Genomic DNA, 16,529 nt, shown 5'->3' on the forward strand with positions numbered 1-16,529 from the left:
AAGAAGCAGGCAATCCCATCTATCATTCATGTATATAAATATATTTGTAATATATATATATATATTAATAGTATGTACATACCTGATGAGTGTGTTGTTAAAATTATAATTTATAATTTGAATTCAGTTTTTTACATTAGTTGATTAAGTAGGTCGGATACCGAAGAAAATTATAATTACACAAGGTTATTTTGGGAAGAGCAAAAAAAAAAAGTGATAATTTATACCAACTCAAAAAATATTAGGGATTCCAAATCACCAAGGATCCTCTAGAGTGAAATTTCCCTAAAGTTTCCTAGAGTGTTACATTATGTGGTTGAGATTTACTGGCAAGTCACATCAATTTTTCTGATGTGACTTGCCAGTAAATCTTAACCACACAATGTAGCACTCTAGGAAACTTTAAGAAAAAATCACTCTAGAGGATCCTTGCTCATTCCAAATATTTACCAACATTTCTAATTCCACATAAATATAAAACATTTGATAAAAATATTAATAAAATATTTAAAATCTCTACCCTTACTCATACCAACTCAACTGTAGGTTTTATTCTTTCAGAAGTAAATGTCTCGGCATCTACAGCTCATTCCCATCTCACAAATGCTTGCTCCGGTCTAGGGCAAAAGTTATTGGAAATTTTTGAGGAAAAATGATAATGACTGTCACTAGTTTGCGTAACTGTATTAAAAAATATATTAATATATGTAAAAAAGTGTATCGTAATATATGATAATTTGCATTGATTCATTTTAAATTAAAAGGCCCATTAAATTTGTTTCTTATATAAAATGTTATGATAAAATTATTCGGTTGAAATTTTTTGTCCAAAATTTGAGTTTGCAAATCATTTTTTTAAAAAATATATGAAAATGCTGTGTAAAAAATATTTTAAGATTTTAATATTAATCCGCATGACTCAATATTTTATCTAATTAATACGTGTAGATCTTTTATCTCGAATTCTAATTTTAGTTTAGAAAATTTCCCAATTGGAATATTGTATTTATCCCAACACGATTCTAATATAAATTTTTTTTAGAGCATTGATAGGATAGGGTCGAATATAGTAGATAGGTCAAAACTGTCAAGATTATCATAAATAATGATATTGAATCACTCAAATAATTAAGTTCAAAATTAAGAATTCATGTGTGAAACTTGCACCAAAAAAAAAAAAATCACCTGTTGTCATCCTTTAAATACAATATAAAATATAATTATATATAAACTTGAAAAAAACAGAAAATTCCAAATAAGTAAGGGGTATTGTTAAAGAGGGCTCTAAGCTATTGAATACAAAAACTCAAACTGGGGTTGTTTGGAGTGTCTTAAATAAGTGCACTTTTTGTCTTTTTAAACTAAAAAGTTGAGGTTAAAAATATGAATGTTTGGGTTAATTTTTTGACTTTTTATGGAAAAATGTATAATAAAAAATTGTAAAAATTGGTTTGTAGAGAAAAATTAGAATTGAGAGTTGTACAGCCGTAATTGTTGACTTTTTGTGAATATTAATAGCTTTTTAACTTTTTAAGTAACTTTTTGACTTTTTGACTTTTTTAAGACTTTCTAAACTTGGCCTGATTATGCATTGTTTGTAACACACACCTTATTAAATAAATGTATAATTATTTTAAAATACTGAAACAAAAGTGAAATAACACCAGTAAATCAACGAAGTGGCACCAACTTTTGTCCATATATTGTGGGGTACCAAAAGCAATAAATGTCAAGCCAACAAGCCACTTGCCTGTCATGTGCTTAATCCATTTGATGTATACAAATTGGGAAAATTTTAGCTTATACATGCAATGGCAAAGGCATTAACTATCTTTCCCCAAAATTAGAAGTTAGAACAGACAATTCACAAAGAAATTATAATAATTAACATGCATCTAATTGTTTGATGAAGTCCAAAATCCCAATAAAAGAGGTATGGCATTGAGGGTTTACACTTGAATCTTGTTGGAGATTTTGCCCTTATGTTGCTCTCTATAACTGGATCTAAAATGAACTGAGCAGGGCATTATTAAAAAGAATAGGTAAAAAAAAAAAAATACAAAAATCAACTTTAATATCATTTTATTTTTTCATCTTCTCTTGCAAAAGGATCCACCGCCTTATGAGAGAGGCGATGAAAAATGCAATGATAAAATTAATGAATGCAGAACATTACATTGACTAAACAAGTTAAAGGACGATACAAATTTATGTGTTACTTTAATCTCTGTATTTTTTTTTTCATTGATGAGGTGCCTCAATCATTTCATGTCAATAGTAACGGTGAGTTAAAATGCCATATTACATTTTTATTACAATGGTTACCAATGCTCAAACTTAAGTGCTCATACGATACTTTTTAGTGCCTTGACAGTAACATTTTTAGGCTAAGTTTGGCAACACCAAAATAATTTATCTTTTTATCTTTTTTCCATCACATCACTTCTCTAATTTTATTAGTCTCTAATAAAATTACTTTTGAGGTACCATAAATAATCCCAATACAAGGTTTATATCAAGGTCAAATAATCCAAGACTAATAAGACTTTTAGACACCTTAATCTGCTAATCATGAGTGTTACATAAAACTTAGAATCACATTGATACAAGCATGGTTTGCTATATTTCTTTAATAGTAAAACCGCCCAATCTGTCCCTTTTCAAGACTATTTTGGCACTCCTAAAATCTTATTTGTGTCGTAGCAGACTCACATTGGATTCAACCGAGAATCTCATATAATTACAGTTACTCACAAATTACGAGATTATTTGGAGTGTCCTAAATAAGTATATTTTTTTTATCTTTTTGGATTAAAAAGTTAAAGAAAAAAATATGAATGTTTGGGTTAACTTTTTGCCTTTTTACGAAAAAATATATAAAAAAAATTGTATCAATAAAGTGTATAGGGGAAGAAAGTTGAGTAGGTTGTACGGCTGCCCTATTGGGCAGTGTGTCTTACACAGCAAATTATTACCTCCTTCGGGGTAAAGTGTTTGGACAGTGATGGTCGGTCTGTGTGGGCCACCATGGGTCCTATTTTAATAATCTGAACCGTTTAATATATACAACTCATCGAGTATTATATGCTTGTAAAAAATTAAATTGATCGGATATCAATAGCTATATGATCGGATTAGTTTTTTTTTTCAACAGTTAACTATCACACCATCTATTTTGTTTATACAAAAATGGTTTGATCATATAGTTAACGATATCTGATCAACGTGATTTTTTACAAGCATATATTACTCGATGAGTTCTACATATTGAACGGTTTGGATTATCAAAATAGAACCCTTAGTGGGCCCTCAAGGGCCCAACATTACTATCAAATTTTGTGACTTTAAATATGTAATTTTTTTTTTCCCAAAAAAGTGTATGACTTGCCTTTTTGCTGGGGCAGTACGGCTGATAGTGGCCCCGTTTGGTGTAGCTGTTAAAACAATTTATAGATTATAGCTTAACAGATTATAGATTATGACTTTAATCAGAAGTTGTTAATCTGTTTGGTGTAGCTGTTGGATTATAAATTTAAGTTGCTGAGTAGTATTTGTTAAATAAGCTGTTAAATAACTTTTTCAATTAATTTTTATTTTTTGTTTGTCTACATTTCTCATAAAAAATAATAATAATAATATATAGTCCATTTGAGTCTTTTTCTATTTTTAAAAAAATTAAAAATAAAAAAATTTAAGAGTATAACCATAAATTAACATGTCCACAGCAAAAGCTGATAATCAGAAGCAAGGGGTGAGCAGCTTCTCAGAATCAACTTTTTTGAGTTAAAATAAACTGTTAGAATCAGAAGCTGTTCGAAATAAGTTTAACCAAACAGTCCAAAATAACTTTTTCAATGCTAAAAGCCATAAGTTGACTCTAAAAAGCTGAAACAAACACCCCCAGTGTAATTCAAACTTTTGTATTATAAAAATGTATAAAAAAAAAATTTTAATATTTTTTATTTGTGAATAATAATGACTTCTTTTATTTTTTGTGTAACTTTGTAACTTTTTAAATTTTTTGAGACTTGTCAAACCTAACCTAAGTGTATATCAATTAAGACTAAGCGCAATATCAAATGGAATCAAACCTAAAAACATCGCAATTACCATTCCTATCCCTAGGGGTGTGCGCGGTGCGGGTCGGTGCGGTTTGAGAGAAAAATAGAAACCGTATGGCGGGTGGCGGATTGATAAAAGTGTCACTAGAATTTGCCATTTTCCTTATCAAAAACCGGCGGTTCGGTTGGCAAATAATGGCGGATTTGCCTTGGCGGTTCGGGCGGATTGGCGGTTTATAAAAAATATAATTCAAATTACAAAACTTAAATCAAAGAGTAAAAAAAAGACGAGAGACATCGTGATGTTAAGCATCTTGCGAAGCTTTCTTCTGATGCAGCAAGTGTAGCAACAACATGATAATATCAACGACTATGCCATCAGTTCATTACAAGTATCTGTGGAAGCTGCAATGATCAAATACAATACATAAAATTCCCCTCGAGCATTAATGTAATACTATATTCTAAGGTATAGAACAACAAGCAAACTTAAGTAAAAAAAAATTTTTAGAATCCTATAAAACATGATTTAATAGCGGTGCGGGTCGGTGCGGTTTGGAAGAAAAATAGAAACCGGCGGATTGATAAAAATGTCACTAGAATTTGCCATTTTTCTTACCAAAAACCGGCGGTTCGATTGACAAATAATAATGAATTTGCCTTGGCGGTGCGGTTCGGTGCGGTTTTGGCGGTTTCGGCGGTTTTGGCGGTATTATGCACACCCCTACCTATCCCTAAGACAAACCTCTTTATCAAATGGAATCAAACCTAAAAACATCGCAATTACCATTCCTATCCCTAAGACAAACCTCTTTAAACCTTGTGTACGAAGTAGGTAAAACTTACACTTCTCTAGCTAGGGTACAAAAAGTAAAAGGTGTGGACATATAGCATATCCTTTTTATCGTTCAAACAATGCATGATTAAGGGTCTCCTTTTCTCACAAAGTAAGTGATTAAATAGAAGCTAAACAGTGTTTGATAATCATTATTATTGTCTTAAATGTTTGAAGACATAGACTATCACCAACAAGGGTTGGTTCAATTGGTAAGGCTTGTTCCTTTCGCCCATTTGGCTTAGGTTCGAATCCCGCTGCCGGCAGCCCTTTGTTGGTAGGCAATATTGCGTAACGCTTTCCCTGGCCCTGGAATGAGGTAGCCTCCCCTCCTCCTAAACTTTTCTTTGAATCAAAAAAAAAAAAAAAAAGACATAGACTATCACTTCAATCCCAATTCAATAAAAACAAGAAATTAACAAATATTAAGAAATAAGCTATTCATACATAATTTGTCACTAGAACAACATAACAATAATATTCATGTAATTAAATGTCATTTTTAACCGACATTCTATTTTAAAATAATAAGTTCCAATATAACCACATTATCTATATATAAATTTTGCATTTTTTTTGGATATATGACTACTCATATTATCTAATCTATAATTCTATTAAAAAATGTTTGATACCCTTAAAAATCTCTTACAATTTGACTTACAATGATGTGTTATGATATGTGTTGATTTTTAATTTATGTTATACTCAAATTATCTTGTAATTGCTTCACTTTTTATTTTAAATTTCAAATTTTTATTTCTTCATTTTTTTTTTAATCTTCATCTATAATTTTTTGTGTCAATCAATAAAAGATCAATTGATTAGTTTTCATAACACAATTATCAATATGCACACCTTCTAGTAATATTATAATGAACATCATTGCATGTCTTTCTTCTTTTTGTTTTTTGCTTTAGACAACTCCCTAAGAATAATGGTTTAATGTCTGTACTTCACGCTTCAAAAGTGCAAAATATGAAAACATAGTTGGCAATGACAACAAAAGCAAGGGGTGAAAAAAAATAAAATAATAGTTGTGGGAGGGTTGTAATCAAATTGATTGAAGTAAGTTGTTGGAACTAATGGAAGCATAAGCAACAACTTGTAGGGCTTTAATGGAGGCATAAACTTTAATTAAATTGACCTTATTAGTAATTATGCATTGAATTGTTGCTCCTATAAAGAAAATTAGTCACTCTTGCAAACCTAATGTACTAAGTTACTACACATGAAGTGTTATCTTATTAAACGTGATATCTGAGTTTGAATTTTATCAGTATAATTTCATTTAAGTTATTTTCCTTCTACAAATTTTTTTTAAAAAAATAAAAATAAAAAATTAGAACACCAAAGTTAAAATTTTAAAATTCAATGAAATCGCCCTTCAAATAAGCCTTACCTCTTGCTTGTGAATCTTGACAATTTGTTTGGTATAAGAATAGGGCATAAATAATATCACGAGTTTATCATGAAGGATACGTTGCCATTGTTTAATCAATGTTGGAGCATATCCAATAGTTGATGTCAAAATAATAATACCAAAGCTAAAATTTGATATATTACAGTATTAAAATATTATAATTTGACAATCATAAGCATTTTTAAGAGGTTATTTAGACCAGAATTGTTAACTATCATAACTAGTACCATCATATTTCAGTCACTTTAAGGGGTTGGCTATTACAATAGCTATTTGAACAAAATTCTTCAAGATTTACTACATTTGAAAAGTTTTGAAAGACTCTTTAAATAGTTTGTGTACAAATAACTAAAATAAAGAGTAATATTAGAATACATAGATAAAAAATGAATTAGACAAAATAAAGAATGGAAAATGTTTGGGACCTCCTTTGGGGGTGACCTCCACACTCCCAAAGTAATCCTGACCCTCCATGTATGCGTATGTGTGGGGTCCACATCATGAGTGGTTCAGATTTGTGAGGTCTTGTAGGGGTGAGGTCTCAACTATTACTCTTAAAGAATATAGCATTTTTGTATTTTAGCTAGGAAAAAATAAAAAGTATGACTAGAGTTGCTCTAATAGTATAAATGCTATTTGTTTTATTTTTCTTGCACAATGTCAAATAAAAATGTAATTTGTGAACCCATTAGGAAAGAAATATAAAGAAAAAGTTATACGGAATTGAGTTAATTACCAAAATTTGTACCAAAATTGCTACCAAAATTTGACAATATTTTTGGGAAACTTGCCAAATTTTAACTTTGACAAGAGTTATAACATGCCATTATGATGGGTTTGATAATTTTTTATAATAGTTTATTATGGTTTTTTTAGAATCTAAGAAATGCTTATGCATGCAATAATTGCTAGAAAAGTCCCCCCCCCCCATCTCTTATGGAGAAAGTTTTGTATGTCTTTTCAAAATTTTAATCTTTGGTAAAAAATTATCATACTATTTTTATAGTTTTGTGGAGTTTTTGTAAATATATTTAAAGGAACACAGTGAAATTTCTTCAAATATAGAGTATTGAAATTTCTAAAAAAATTAACTAAACCAAATATTTTTGACTTTTTTAACCAAAATTTAAGACGAATATTGATTTTGTAATTCCTATTTTGACACCCATCACTAAAAATGCTATGGGATGTTATTCCATAGACGAAAGTAGAAAGACCCTTTTGTAGTCATATTCCATAACAAGTATAATGTAACCTTTTTGGAAACTACTGTAAAAAAATAAAAATAATAAAAAAAAATCTTTCTTTTGGTTTCGGAAATAGAAAATAATACTTTTTCTTGTGTGTGGTTATATTTCAAGCCTCCAATTAGAAATGCTTAAGGTTTACTCAATTGGTGTAGGTTTGTGTATTGATTACCATTTACAGAGCATCTCAAGTTCATGAAACAATTATATGATGATATTTAATAGGGTAAAGTTTGACTTAAATTTTATTTTAATTTTTATAGTTTTTATTTGAACAATTTACTCTTTACACTTTTTTTTTTTTTTTAGAGCGACTTTACACTTTTAAATCCAGTTATAATTTGATCTTTTCATCTAAATTTTTATTAATTTTTTCTATATGTACATCTTATCAGACTAACAAGTATTTCAAGATTATTAATTTTAATCTCCAATTTCAATGGATGGACCAAACTGAAATTACAATTAAAATGTAAGGATCAAATTATTCAATTTAAAATAATAGAGACCAAAGTGAAATTTTGATCAAATTATGAGAGTTAATGTTCCAATCTTCAAGGTCATTGTAGTTAATAAATTTTGGGAATATTATATTAAATTCTAATTTGGATATTTAAACTTGAGTTTTTCCTATTAATAAAAGTTAACTTTAAGGATTTGATACTTGACATAAAGGTTTTTTTGTTTTTGTTTTTTTTTGTCAATGGGTAATATATTAGTTATGAATATAAAAAATATATATTAAATTGAACAATCATGATTAAGATACCGATCACATACTTAACATTAAGATTGAAAGACTAATTACATATGTACTTTAACTTTAAGCTGCATAAAAAAAACAAAAAATTTAATGGGAGTGAAATTGGTCATGAATAAAATTTTCAAATTGAAATTTATAATTTCTTACATTGAAAATTTCAAAATTTATAATCAGTTTCAAATAATTTAAGATAACAAATTCAAATGGCTAAAAAAACATACATGAATATCCTATGCTTATAGTATAAAACAATGAGAAAATCATACAAAAACTTAAAGAGTGAAATACATACAGAATTAAACTACAAAAAAAAATAAAAATAAAAATACATGTACATGCACATGTATTGAAATGACATTTAATCTTGTAAATGTAGGTTTACTCAAAACTTAGTAATTAATGATTGTATTCATTACATTTTTTACTATATCCAAAGTGATTGAATTATTAAAGGGTTCCTCTATAGATAAATTTTACTATTCACACTCTAAAATAACTACATATTATTATATTATACATGGTCTCACTTTCAGTTGTTTTATCCAAAAAAATGAATTTGATTATTGACATGTTAACATTAAGATATATCCAATATTACTTCCAATCGTTGAATGGAATATCATTTTTTTTTTATACTAAAAAGAGAAAAAAAAAACCACTTCAATTGTATTAGAACCATCACAATGTAATTATAACCAACATAATTTTTTAACATAACTAAGTATCACAATGAATTATAATAAATTTTGATTTGATAATGTAGAAGTTTATATTACCTCACTTTTTGAAAGCAAGATGGGTCAGGAGCTGATAGAGTGTTCGGTCGAGAGAGCACTTAAACGATCAAGTTAATATTTTCATAATAAATGACGAATAGTGCAAGTGAATTATTTGTATGAAAATTGTTGCATATGTCGACCCTACTCCCTTGGTCTTCTTTTATACTTGGACATCAATTTTCTACACATCTAGTGCTGAAATAGTGGCCTTGTTGTTATCACGATCTTATATTTTTGTAGTACGGCATCGCTTTGACGCTATTCAATCTGATCGTCATTGTATCTCTTTTTTGCTGATCTCTTTTAATCGAAAAATTAATGATTTTTCAATCTTTATATGCTTATCATCTAACCAAACAACCCGTTTTGGACCATCTCTTCAAAGTCCTTCTACATTAGAAATTTTCTAACCATCACAAATAATTTGAACTGTATCTTTCTTTTTTGATTGTTCATTATGTAAAAAAAATTTAAATTTTAACGATATCACTCTAATTAACACAATCAATTTTAATATAAAATTTTGACAATTAAATCAATTTTCAACCCATCAAAAAAACAAAATTTATTTTTCAACTAGGATTCTGTTGTGTTTTAAAAAGTTGATAAAAAATTAATTTTTTTTATAATTTTTTTGTGTAAAAAAATTTAAAAAATTGACTTTTGTTCTCACAACGCCTCTCTATAGTCATAATTGTTCTTTGCCAATATGACAACTTTAGAAAGTGAAATCTTACCAAATTTAATGCAAGATTTGGCACACCCATTACACAAGATTTTTTTGTTTTTTATATAAAAACATAATTGAAAATGATTTGCTCACTATTAAATTCATTCCAATAAGTATGTGTTTTTGAAAGGTGTATTTTTTTTTTAAGTTCAAATTTAACTTGTGAAGTTATTATGGATTTATCTCGACGATATGAGTAATTTATTTTACAATATCTTTTATGTATATCATTTATAAAATAAATAAATAATTAAAATTTTGGATAAAATTTAAATTTCAGAAAATCTTTAACTATTTTGAAAATATATATCGTAAAAAAAAAAAACACACACATATATATATATATATATATATATCAACTACCAAGAGGAAAAACAAAAAGAAAAGGAGAAATAACAATGGGGAAAGGAGAGAGAGGGGGAGGTGGGTAGTTCTGAAAAGAGGGAGACCAAAGTACGCTCTCCGCTCACAAACACAGACATACCTCAACGCCCCACCGCTCTCTCTCTCTCTCTCTACTGCCCACTGCTACTACTCTCCAATCTCGTTTCTCGAGCCACCCCATCCTGAATTCCAATGAATTTCCTTGCGCTCTAGCCCTCCTCTCTCCCTATTTTTCCCACTTCAATTTTCATTCGGCTTCGTTCTTCTTCCAATTTCTGAAACTGGGTAAGAGAGATAGAGCTCGAAATCGTCATGGGTCGATCGAACGATGCCTTTTCCGGACTCCATTCAACGTCATAGAACCAAACCCATGTGAGCTCATCAAATACCCATGTATCAATGCGTTAATTTTTTTTAAAATTATTTTCTAATTCAATGCTTTAAGTGCAAATTTTGATCTCCGATGTTCTCGCAATCGTCATTCTGATACTGGGTTTCACCTGTAATTTGTCAGACAAAGCTAGGGTTTTTCTTTTTTTACTTTTCTCTACAATCTGAATAAAATATGTGGATATATGTACCGTTAAATTATGGGTTTTTATTGTATTGGAGACCAGGTTCAGTGGGTGTGGATTGGGATCCATATTCTTGTTGTTTGATTCAATATATATATATATATATATATATTTTTTTTTGCTGTTATACTGATATTGGTTTTTGTGTTTTTTTTTTTTTTTTTTTTGGGTTTTGGTTTAGAGGGAATTCTTCAACACAATGAATGCCTAGGGCTTAAAAGGTTGTTTTGTTTAGCTGGGGTTTCATGGGTTGAACTCAAGGAATGATGGGTAGCTTACGTGAAGAAGATGAAGAATATAGATTCTTTGATGCCCATGAGGGCAATGCGTCAACACCCAATTGCCTTGAGTCCTTGGACTCTAGTTTTGGTGTTGATATTAACATATCAAGTAGTTTTGAATATGAAGTGTGGACTAGAAGCCCTCAAAGTGTTCAGGAGCGCCGGAGTAATTTCTTGAATTGGATGGGGTTGAACTCGGATCGATTGGTGTTGCAGAATTCAGGAGATGAATGCAGTGGTCTGCTCAAAGAAGGAGAGATTGATAGAATTATGAAGAATAGTGGGGCGGTGTTGAGGACACCAATCTTTGAGGACGAGTTTTCTTCAAGCAGATCTTCCATGTCAAGTTGGTCTAATGATGCTTCAGATGTGTCATCTGGCTCAGATTTACACAGAATTGGGAATTTGGGAGGTGGAATAGAGTATAGTGCACAGGAATTGGGGATGGAAAGGAAGAAAAATAAATCTCAAGTATTGGGTTTGGACCAATTGGTGATCCCTGAAGAGCTTGAGAACACTATTGGTTCATCTCCGGTAGTTCAGCAACATAAACAGAGAGAAACTGAGGTTAATAGCAATTTAGCGAGGACTATGAATAGGGTTAAGAACCGGTGGCTGAGTAGATTACGTTCCATGACGTGCGTGGTAGATGATAGGCAAGGGGTAACTAATAATTTGAGACCCATTCAGGGGGCTAGGGTTCAGAGGGTTAAGGTTCGCCATTCCAGAAAGCAATGTAAGGAACTCTCTGCTCTATTTATGGGACAAGATATCCAAGCCCATGAAGGTTCAATTTTGACAATGAAATTTAGCCTTGATGGGCAGTACCTTGCGACTGCGGGTAAAGATCGTATTGTGCGTGTTTGGCAAGTGGTGGAAGATCCAAGATCAAATGAAATTGACATTCCAGACATCGATCCTTCATGCATTTATTTCACAGTGAATCATCTTTCTGAGCTTTCACCCTTCATCGGGCAGAAAGAGAAATTGGATAAATTGAAGAGCCTAAAAAAAATGGCAGACTCAGCTTGTGTCATCTTCCCACCGAGGGTCTTTCGGATATTGGAGAAGCCACTACATCAGTTTCATGGGCATGGTGATGACATCTTAGATCTCTCATGGTCGAAGGCTAATGTAAGTTATTAATTGTAAAGTAGTTAAGTTTTCCCAAACTTGGCAGATATTAAATTGAATTTTAATTATTTCTGTTCTTGTTGCAGAGCCTTCTTTCATCATCAATTGATAAAACTGTTCGTTTATGGCAAGTCGGATGTGAGCATTGCCTTAAAGTTTTTTCACATAGTAATTACGGTGCGGCTCTCGCTGTTTGCGTTTTTCTTCCTTAGATAGTTCTGATTAGTGGATCATGCAGAGTTTTATTAAATTACTATTTTACATAGTAATTAGTTACTTTTTTCATCATATTCTTGTGTCATGCAGTGACATGTGTTCAGTTTAATCCTGTGGACAATAATCAGTTCATCAGTGGTTCAATAGATGGAAAAGTTCGGATTTGGGCAATTACTGGTTGCCAAGTTGTTGATTGGACATATGTAAAAGATATTATCACTGCTGTGTGCTATCGCCCTAATGGGAAGGTTTGAAGATTGTCTTGTCTTTGCATCTCTTTCAATTGAGGCTGTAATCTTAGAAACCGAAAGACATTTAAATTGAACAGTTTCCTTATCTGTCATACAGGGTGTGATTGTTGGCTCCATGAAAGGCACTTGCCACTTTTATGACATGTCAGGTAAATTAAAATACTATTAAGGCAATTGGTATTAATATATTTTCTCTTTTAGTGTGTGTGCATGGGGGTTGATTGATGTTCTGACCCTTGTGCTATTGTGCATTGCAAAGAAAGCCTATCACTGTGGGGTTCTTTTAGCAGTTTTAGGTGTAATGCTTGGTTAATATCTGAACACTTATGATTTATTGTTTAGTTTGTCACAACATGTACATTCATTTTGCTTGTTTTTGCCTTTTATCTTTTCTATATCCTATCCCATGATTGGATTGTATTGGGATTGCAAGGAGGGATTGAGAAAATATTATCATAATTTTGCAATTTAACTAATTAGTCCGAATCTCTTCTTAGTCCTGCATTTTGTATCCCATCCCCTCTTGGGATTCAATAATCTCCCCATATGGGGGGATATACTATGTTGGATGGATATTAGTCCGGACCCCAATTTTCTTAGCCAAACATTAGATTATGCATTTTGTTGGATCATTAGTCCAATTCCAAGGCCTTGTCTGCCCAAACAAACATGTCTTGTATGGATTGTGGTCTAGTTAGTTTTTTGGGTATAGGACGACTTAGTTTAATACTTTAATATGAGTAACAAGTTGCATGGTTGTGGTATGTGGAGTTCCCAAGCTCAAAAATACTAGTGTTATTGTGGCATGCAATTTTGTTTCAATACACTTGTGGCATGTGTCGTGCTTAGTGTTTAATCTTTTATATAGCTAGTCCAAAGTCCAGATAAAGGAGTAGGGTTGTGTTAGCTAGCTTGACAGCCAACACATAAAATCCCTGTCAGATCCCTTATGAACATGAATCCCTAATATGCATATAGCCCTTGATAAGGTTGAATGGCAAAACAGATTCATGTGGCCAACCCAACTTGATTAGGACACAAGGCTTAGTTTGGTTTGGTTTGGTTACACTTTTAGTAAACAAGGTCTTGTACCGGACCAAAGTGGAAAGGGTTTTCAGTTTTCATATTGTCTTCCCCGTGAAGATGTTTTGATATTGCATTATGGATTTTGGCTAAAAGGAGTGGACATGTTCCTGTTAGCTCTCTGATTTTGAAAAGAAATTAAAAGTCAGTACTTTTAGATCTCAATAGTTGACTTGCAATACTTCGGCTGGAATGTCCTATATAACATATTGTAAATTGTTTCAAAATCTCATGAATTCCAAAGAAAACTTTAGATTTACGAATTGGTCCGTGCTTTGCTTGTATCAGATGGCCATTTTCAGCTGGATGCTCAGATAGATTTACACAGCAAGAAAAAGGCACCATGCAAAAGGATAACTGGCTTCCAGGTAGTCATCTTTAATCATTTTTTGCATGCAATGGTGCTTCTATTTATTACAAATTCATTTTTTATTCAACTAAATGTATAACTCTTCCTAATTTCATGTTATTCGATTGCAGTTTTTCCCACAAGACCCAAGCAAGCTTATGGTCACTTGTGCAGATTCACAAGTCAGAATTATTCGCGGGTTTAATGTTGTTGGCAAATATGGGGGTATGATCTTTCTCTCTCGTCTTAGATTCTTCATAGATGGCCTACTTGATGACTTGCCTTTTGCTGTATTAATCCATATTTGTTTCCAACAATGTAAATCCTTCTGAGGTTGTTATCAGCATTGTGTCGGCCTGTTTGGTACAACTTCTAGCAATCTTAAAGTTGATAATTAGAAAGCAGAAGTTAAAAGCACCACTTTCTGTGTTTCTCAATAATTAGTGTTTTTCAACTTATTTAAGCTATTTCTGCCGCAAAAGTTATAAACAGAAGTTGCACCAAACATTGACACGAATTTCCAAAACAAAAAAAATATAAAAAATAAAGAGCTATAAGCAACTCCATAACCTGCACCCAACAACGCACTGATTTGATTTTATTGGGCGTCAATAAATGATATTTCTATTCAAAAGAGTGGTGTTTTGTAACTCTGTTCTTGAATGTGACCCTCTTTGAAGCTTTGTTTCAAATTCTAATCTGCCTCTTTCTCCAGGCCTTCGTAATACAGGAAACCGACATTTTGCATCTTTAACCTCGGATGGAAAGCATATTGTCTCTACATGTGAGGATTCTAATGTATACATATGGAACTGCATTAATGAAGAAGAGCTTTCTCCGTCCCAACCAAAAATGTCAAGGTCATGGGAACGGTTCTCTACCAATGTGTCAGTTGCCATACCATGGTCCGGCTTGAAATCCGGAAATTCAGAACCCGGATGGCAAATTCGCATCTTGGACGATGAGACTTCACCAAATACATTGCCTCTCTCTTCACCTCTTTGTTTCTCTCTAGGCCAAGAGTTCGTTTTAGAGTCTTTTCCCAAGGCATCCGCAACTTGGCCTGAGGAAAAGCTGCTTAGTTCAAGCCCGCGGACTGTGTCGTCTGCAATGCATAAATCCCAATTCAAGTTTCTGAAAACATGCCAAAGCACGTCCGGTTCTCATGCCTGGGATATGGTTATTGTTACTGCTGGTTGGGATGGACGGATCAGATCGTTCCACAATTATGGCTTACCAGTGGTTCTTTGACGTCATCTTCTATCATTGCTCTTTTAATCTTGGTTAAAAATTCATTTTTAGATTGATTAGTTCACAAGGCACGTGCGATGTGGACAATGTTTTAGAATTTTGGGTCATGACAGGTGGCAGCAGTTTCTTGGTTGTATTATAATCTGGTTGGCTTATTTGCATCATGAACGCCCACGCCCAGCCTAATTTAGGATTCTTTAATTGTGCAGAAAGTTGTCTGCTGGCCCGGAAAAGAAAAAGTTGAGTCACGTGTTAGGAGGGCCGATTTGATATGCATGTCTTTGCATAATAGAGGTGGGTCGTGGGGCTCCATTAAACCTTTTTCATATGTTCTGTAAAATGGGATGAGAGGCTAGAGCTGGTGGTTGGAATTTGTTTGGCCAAAAAAATGGGGCACTTCGCCTTTTATGGTATGCTGGCTGGTCTGAATGATTGAATCGCTTGTCTGCCATTTGGTTTATTTGATTATGGGGTCGGAGGTGGTGGTGGTGGGGTATTTGTCTTCTCGGCTTTGCTGGTTGCTGAGTATTTTTACAGTCAACACTTGTGGCTTCATTTTTGGTGGATCGGTTCTTCATTCTGACAAGCAAACCTTATATCCTGCCTGGCGTGCCGGTAATCCTTTCTTTCACTAACAAAGTCCATAAATGTGATTTTCACATTTTGAGTTACTAGGGTTGTTAGGGAAAAAAATTTATATATTTTTAGTATGTAATTAATTGCTTCTGTACACAAATTCTCTATTGCATCGACAAAGAAAAAAGAAAAAAAAGAAAGAAGGCAGCACTAATATATAAGAAGCGTTTTTGCCTGTGTAAATGCTGCAGCAGAAATGCCAATAAAACTAACGCCTGAGAAAACAGGCTTGAGCCATTTTCACTGTTGTGGTTTCATGAAGATGACATTTGTTTGCTTGCTTTCTTGATGTAGTTTATTCTATTCTATTTTATTTTTTGCTCTCTTTTTTGTTTGATTGGTTTTGGAATCAAGAGGGAGAATTGTGAGTTGTTTGGGAAGTTAGGGTTGCAAGGCTGAGTTCTTCCAATGCGCTGATACGAGGCAAGTTAGGTTTTTGCCGAACATGGCATGTCCAATATTTCAGAATGAAAATTGTTTGAGACCACTAAAACAATGAGCTCTAATAGCTCTAAAAATACTGTGCTCCTA

At 32.2% G+C, this 16,529-nt stretch overlaps 1 protein-coding gene and 1 long non-coding RNA gene across 2 annotated transcripts; one reads left to right on the forward strand and one right to left on the reverse strand.

Annotated features, from left to right (window-relative positions):
- Nucleotides 1–4,177: 4,177 nt before the first annotated feature.
- On the reverse strand, nucleotides 4,178–4,788 carry LOC145796815 (uncharacterized). The gene is made up of 2 exons (XR_014337353.1): nucleotides 4,681–4,788; nucleotides 4,178–4,466 (listed from the first exon to the last, which is right to left on the reverse strand). It is a non-coding gene; the product is annotated as an uncharacterized LOC145796815 (long non-coding RNA).
- Nucleotides 4,789–9,964: 5,176 nt separating this feature from the next.
- LOC114299077 (WD repeat-containing protein YMR102C) lies at nucleotides 9,965–16,235 on the forward strand. The gene is made up of 8 exons (XM_028243753.2): nucleotides 9,965–10,594; nucleotides 10,979–12,212; nucleotides 12,299–12,389; nucleotides 12,519–12,676; nucleotides 12,777–12,828; nucleotides 14,051–14,130; nucleotides 14,243–14,336; nucleotides 14,827–16,235. The coding sequence occupies exons 2-8, from the start codon at nucleotides 11,061–11,063 to the stop codon at nucleotides 15,360–15,362; spliced, it is 2,163 nt and encodes a 720-aa protein (XP_028099554.2). The 5' UTR covers nucleotides 9,965–10,594; nucleotides 10,979–11,060; the 3' UTR covers nucleotides 15,363–16,235.
- The last annotated feature ends 294 nt before the right edge of the window (nucleotides 16,236–16,529 follow it).

Source organism: Camellia sinensis, chromosome 8 (genome assembly GCF_055761805.1).
Source record: "Camellia sinensis isolate YWXY chromosome 8, ASM5576180v1, whole genome shotgun sequence".
In the NCBI taxonomy this organism is placed as follows: domain Eukaryota; kingdom Viridiplantae; phylum Streptophyta; class Magnoliopsida; order Ericales; family Theaceae; genus Camellia; species Camellia sinensis.

Excerpts from the sequence above, each read along its gene's own strand:
- LOC114299077 (XM_028243753.2), top strand. The coding sequence starts at position 11,061 with ATGATGGGTAGCTTACGTGAAGAAGATGAAGAATATAGATTCTTTGAT. Across the intron at positions 12,677-12,776 it reads GCTATCGCCCTAATGGGAAG|GGTGTGATTGTTGGCTCCAT; the intron begins GTTTGAAGATTG and ends TCTGTCATACAG. Across the intron at positions 14,337-14,826 it reads TGTTGTTGGCAAATATGGGG|GCCTTCGTAATACAGGAAAC; the intron begins GTATGATCTTTC and ends CTCTTTCTCCAG.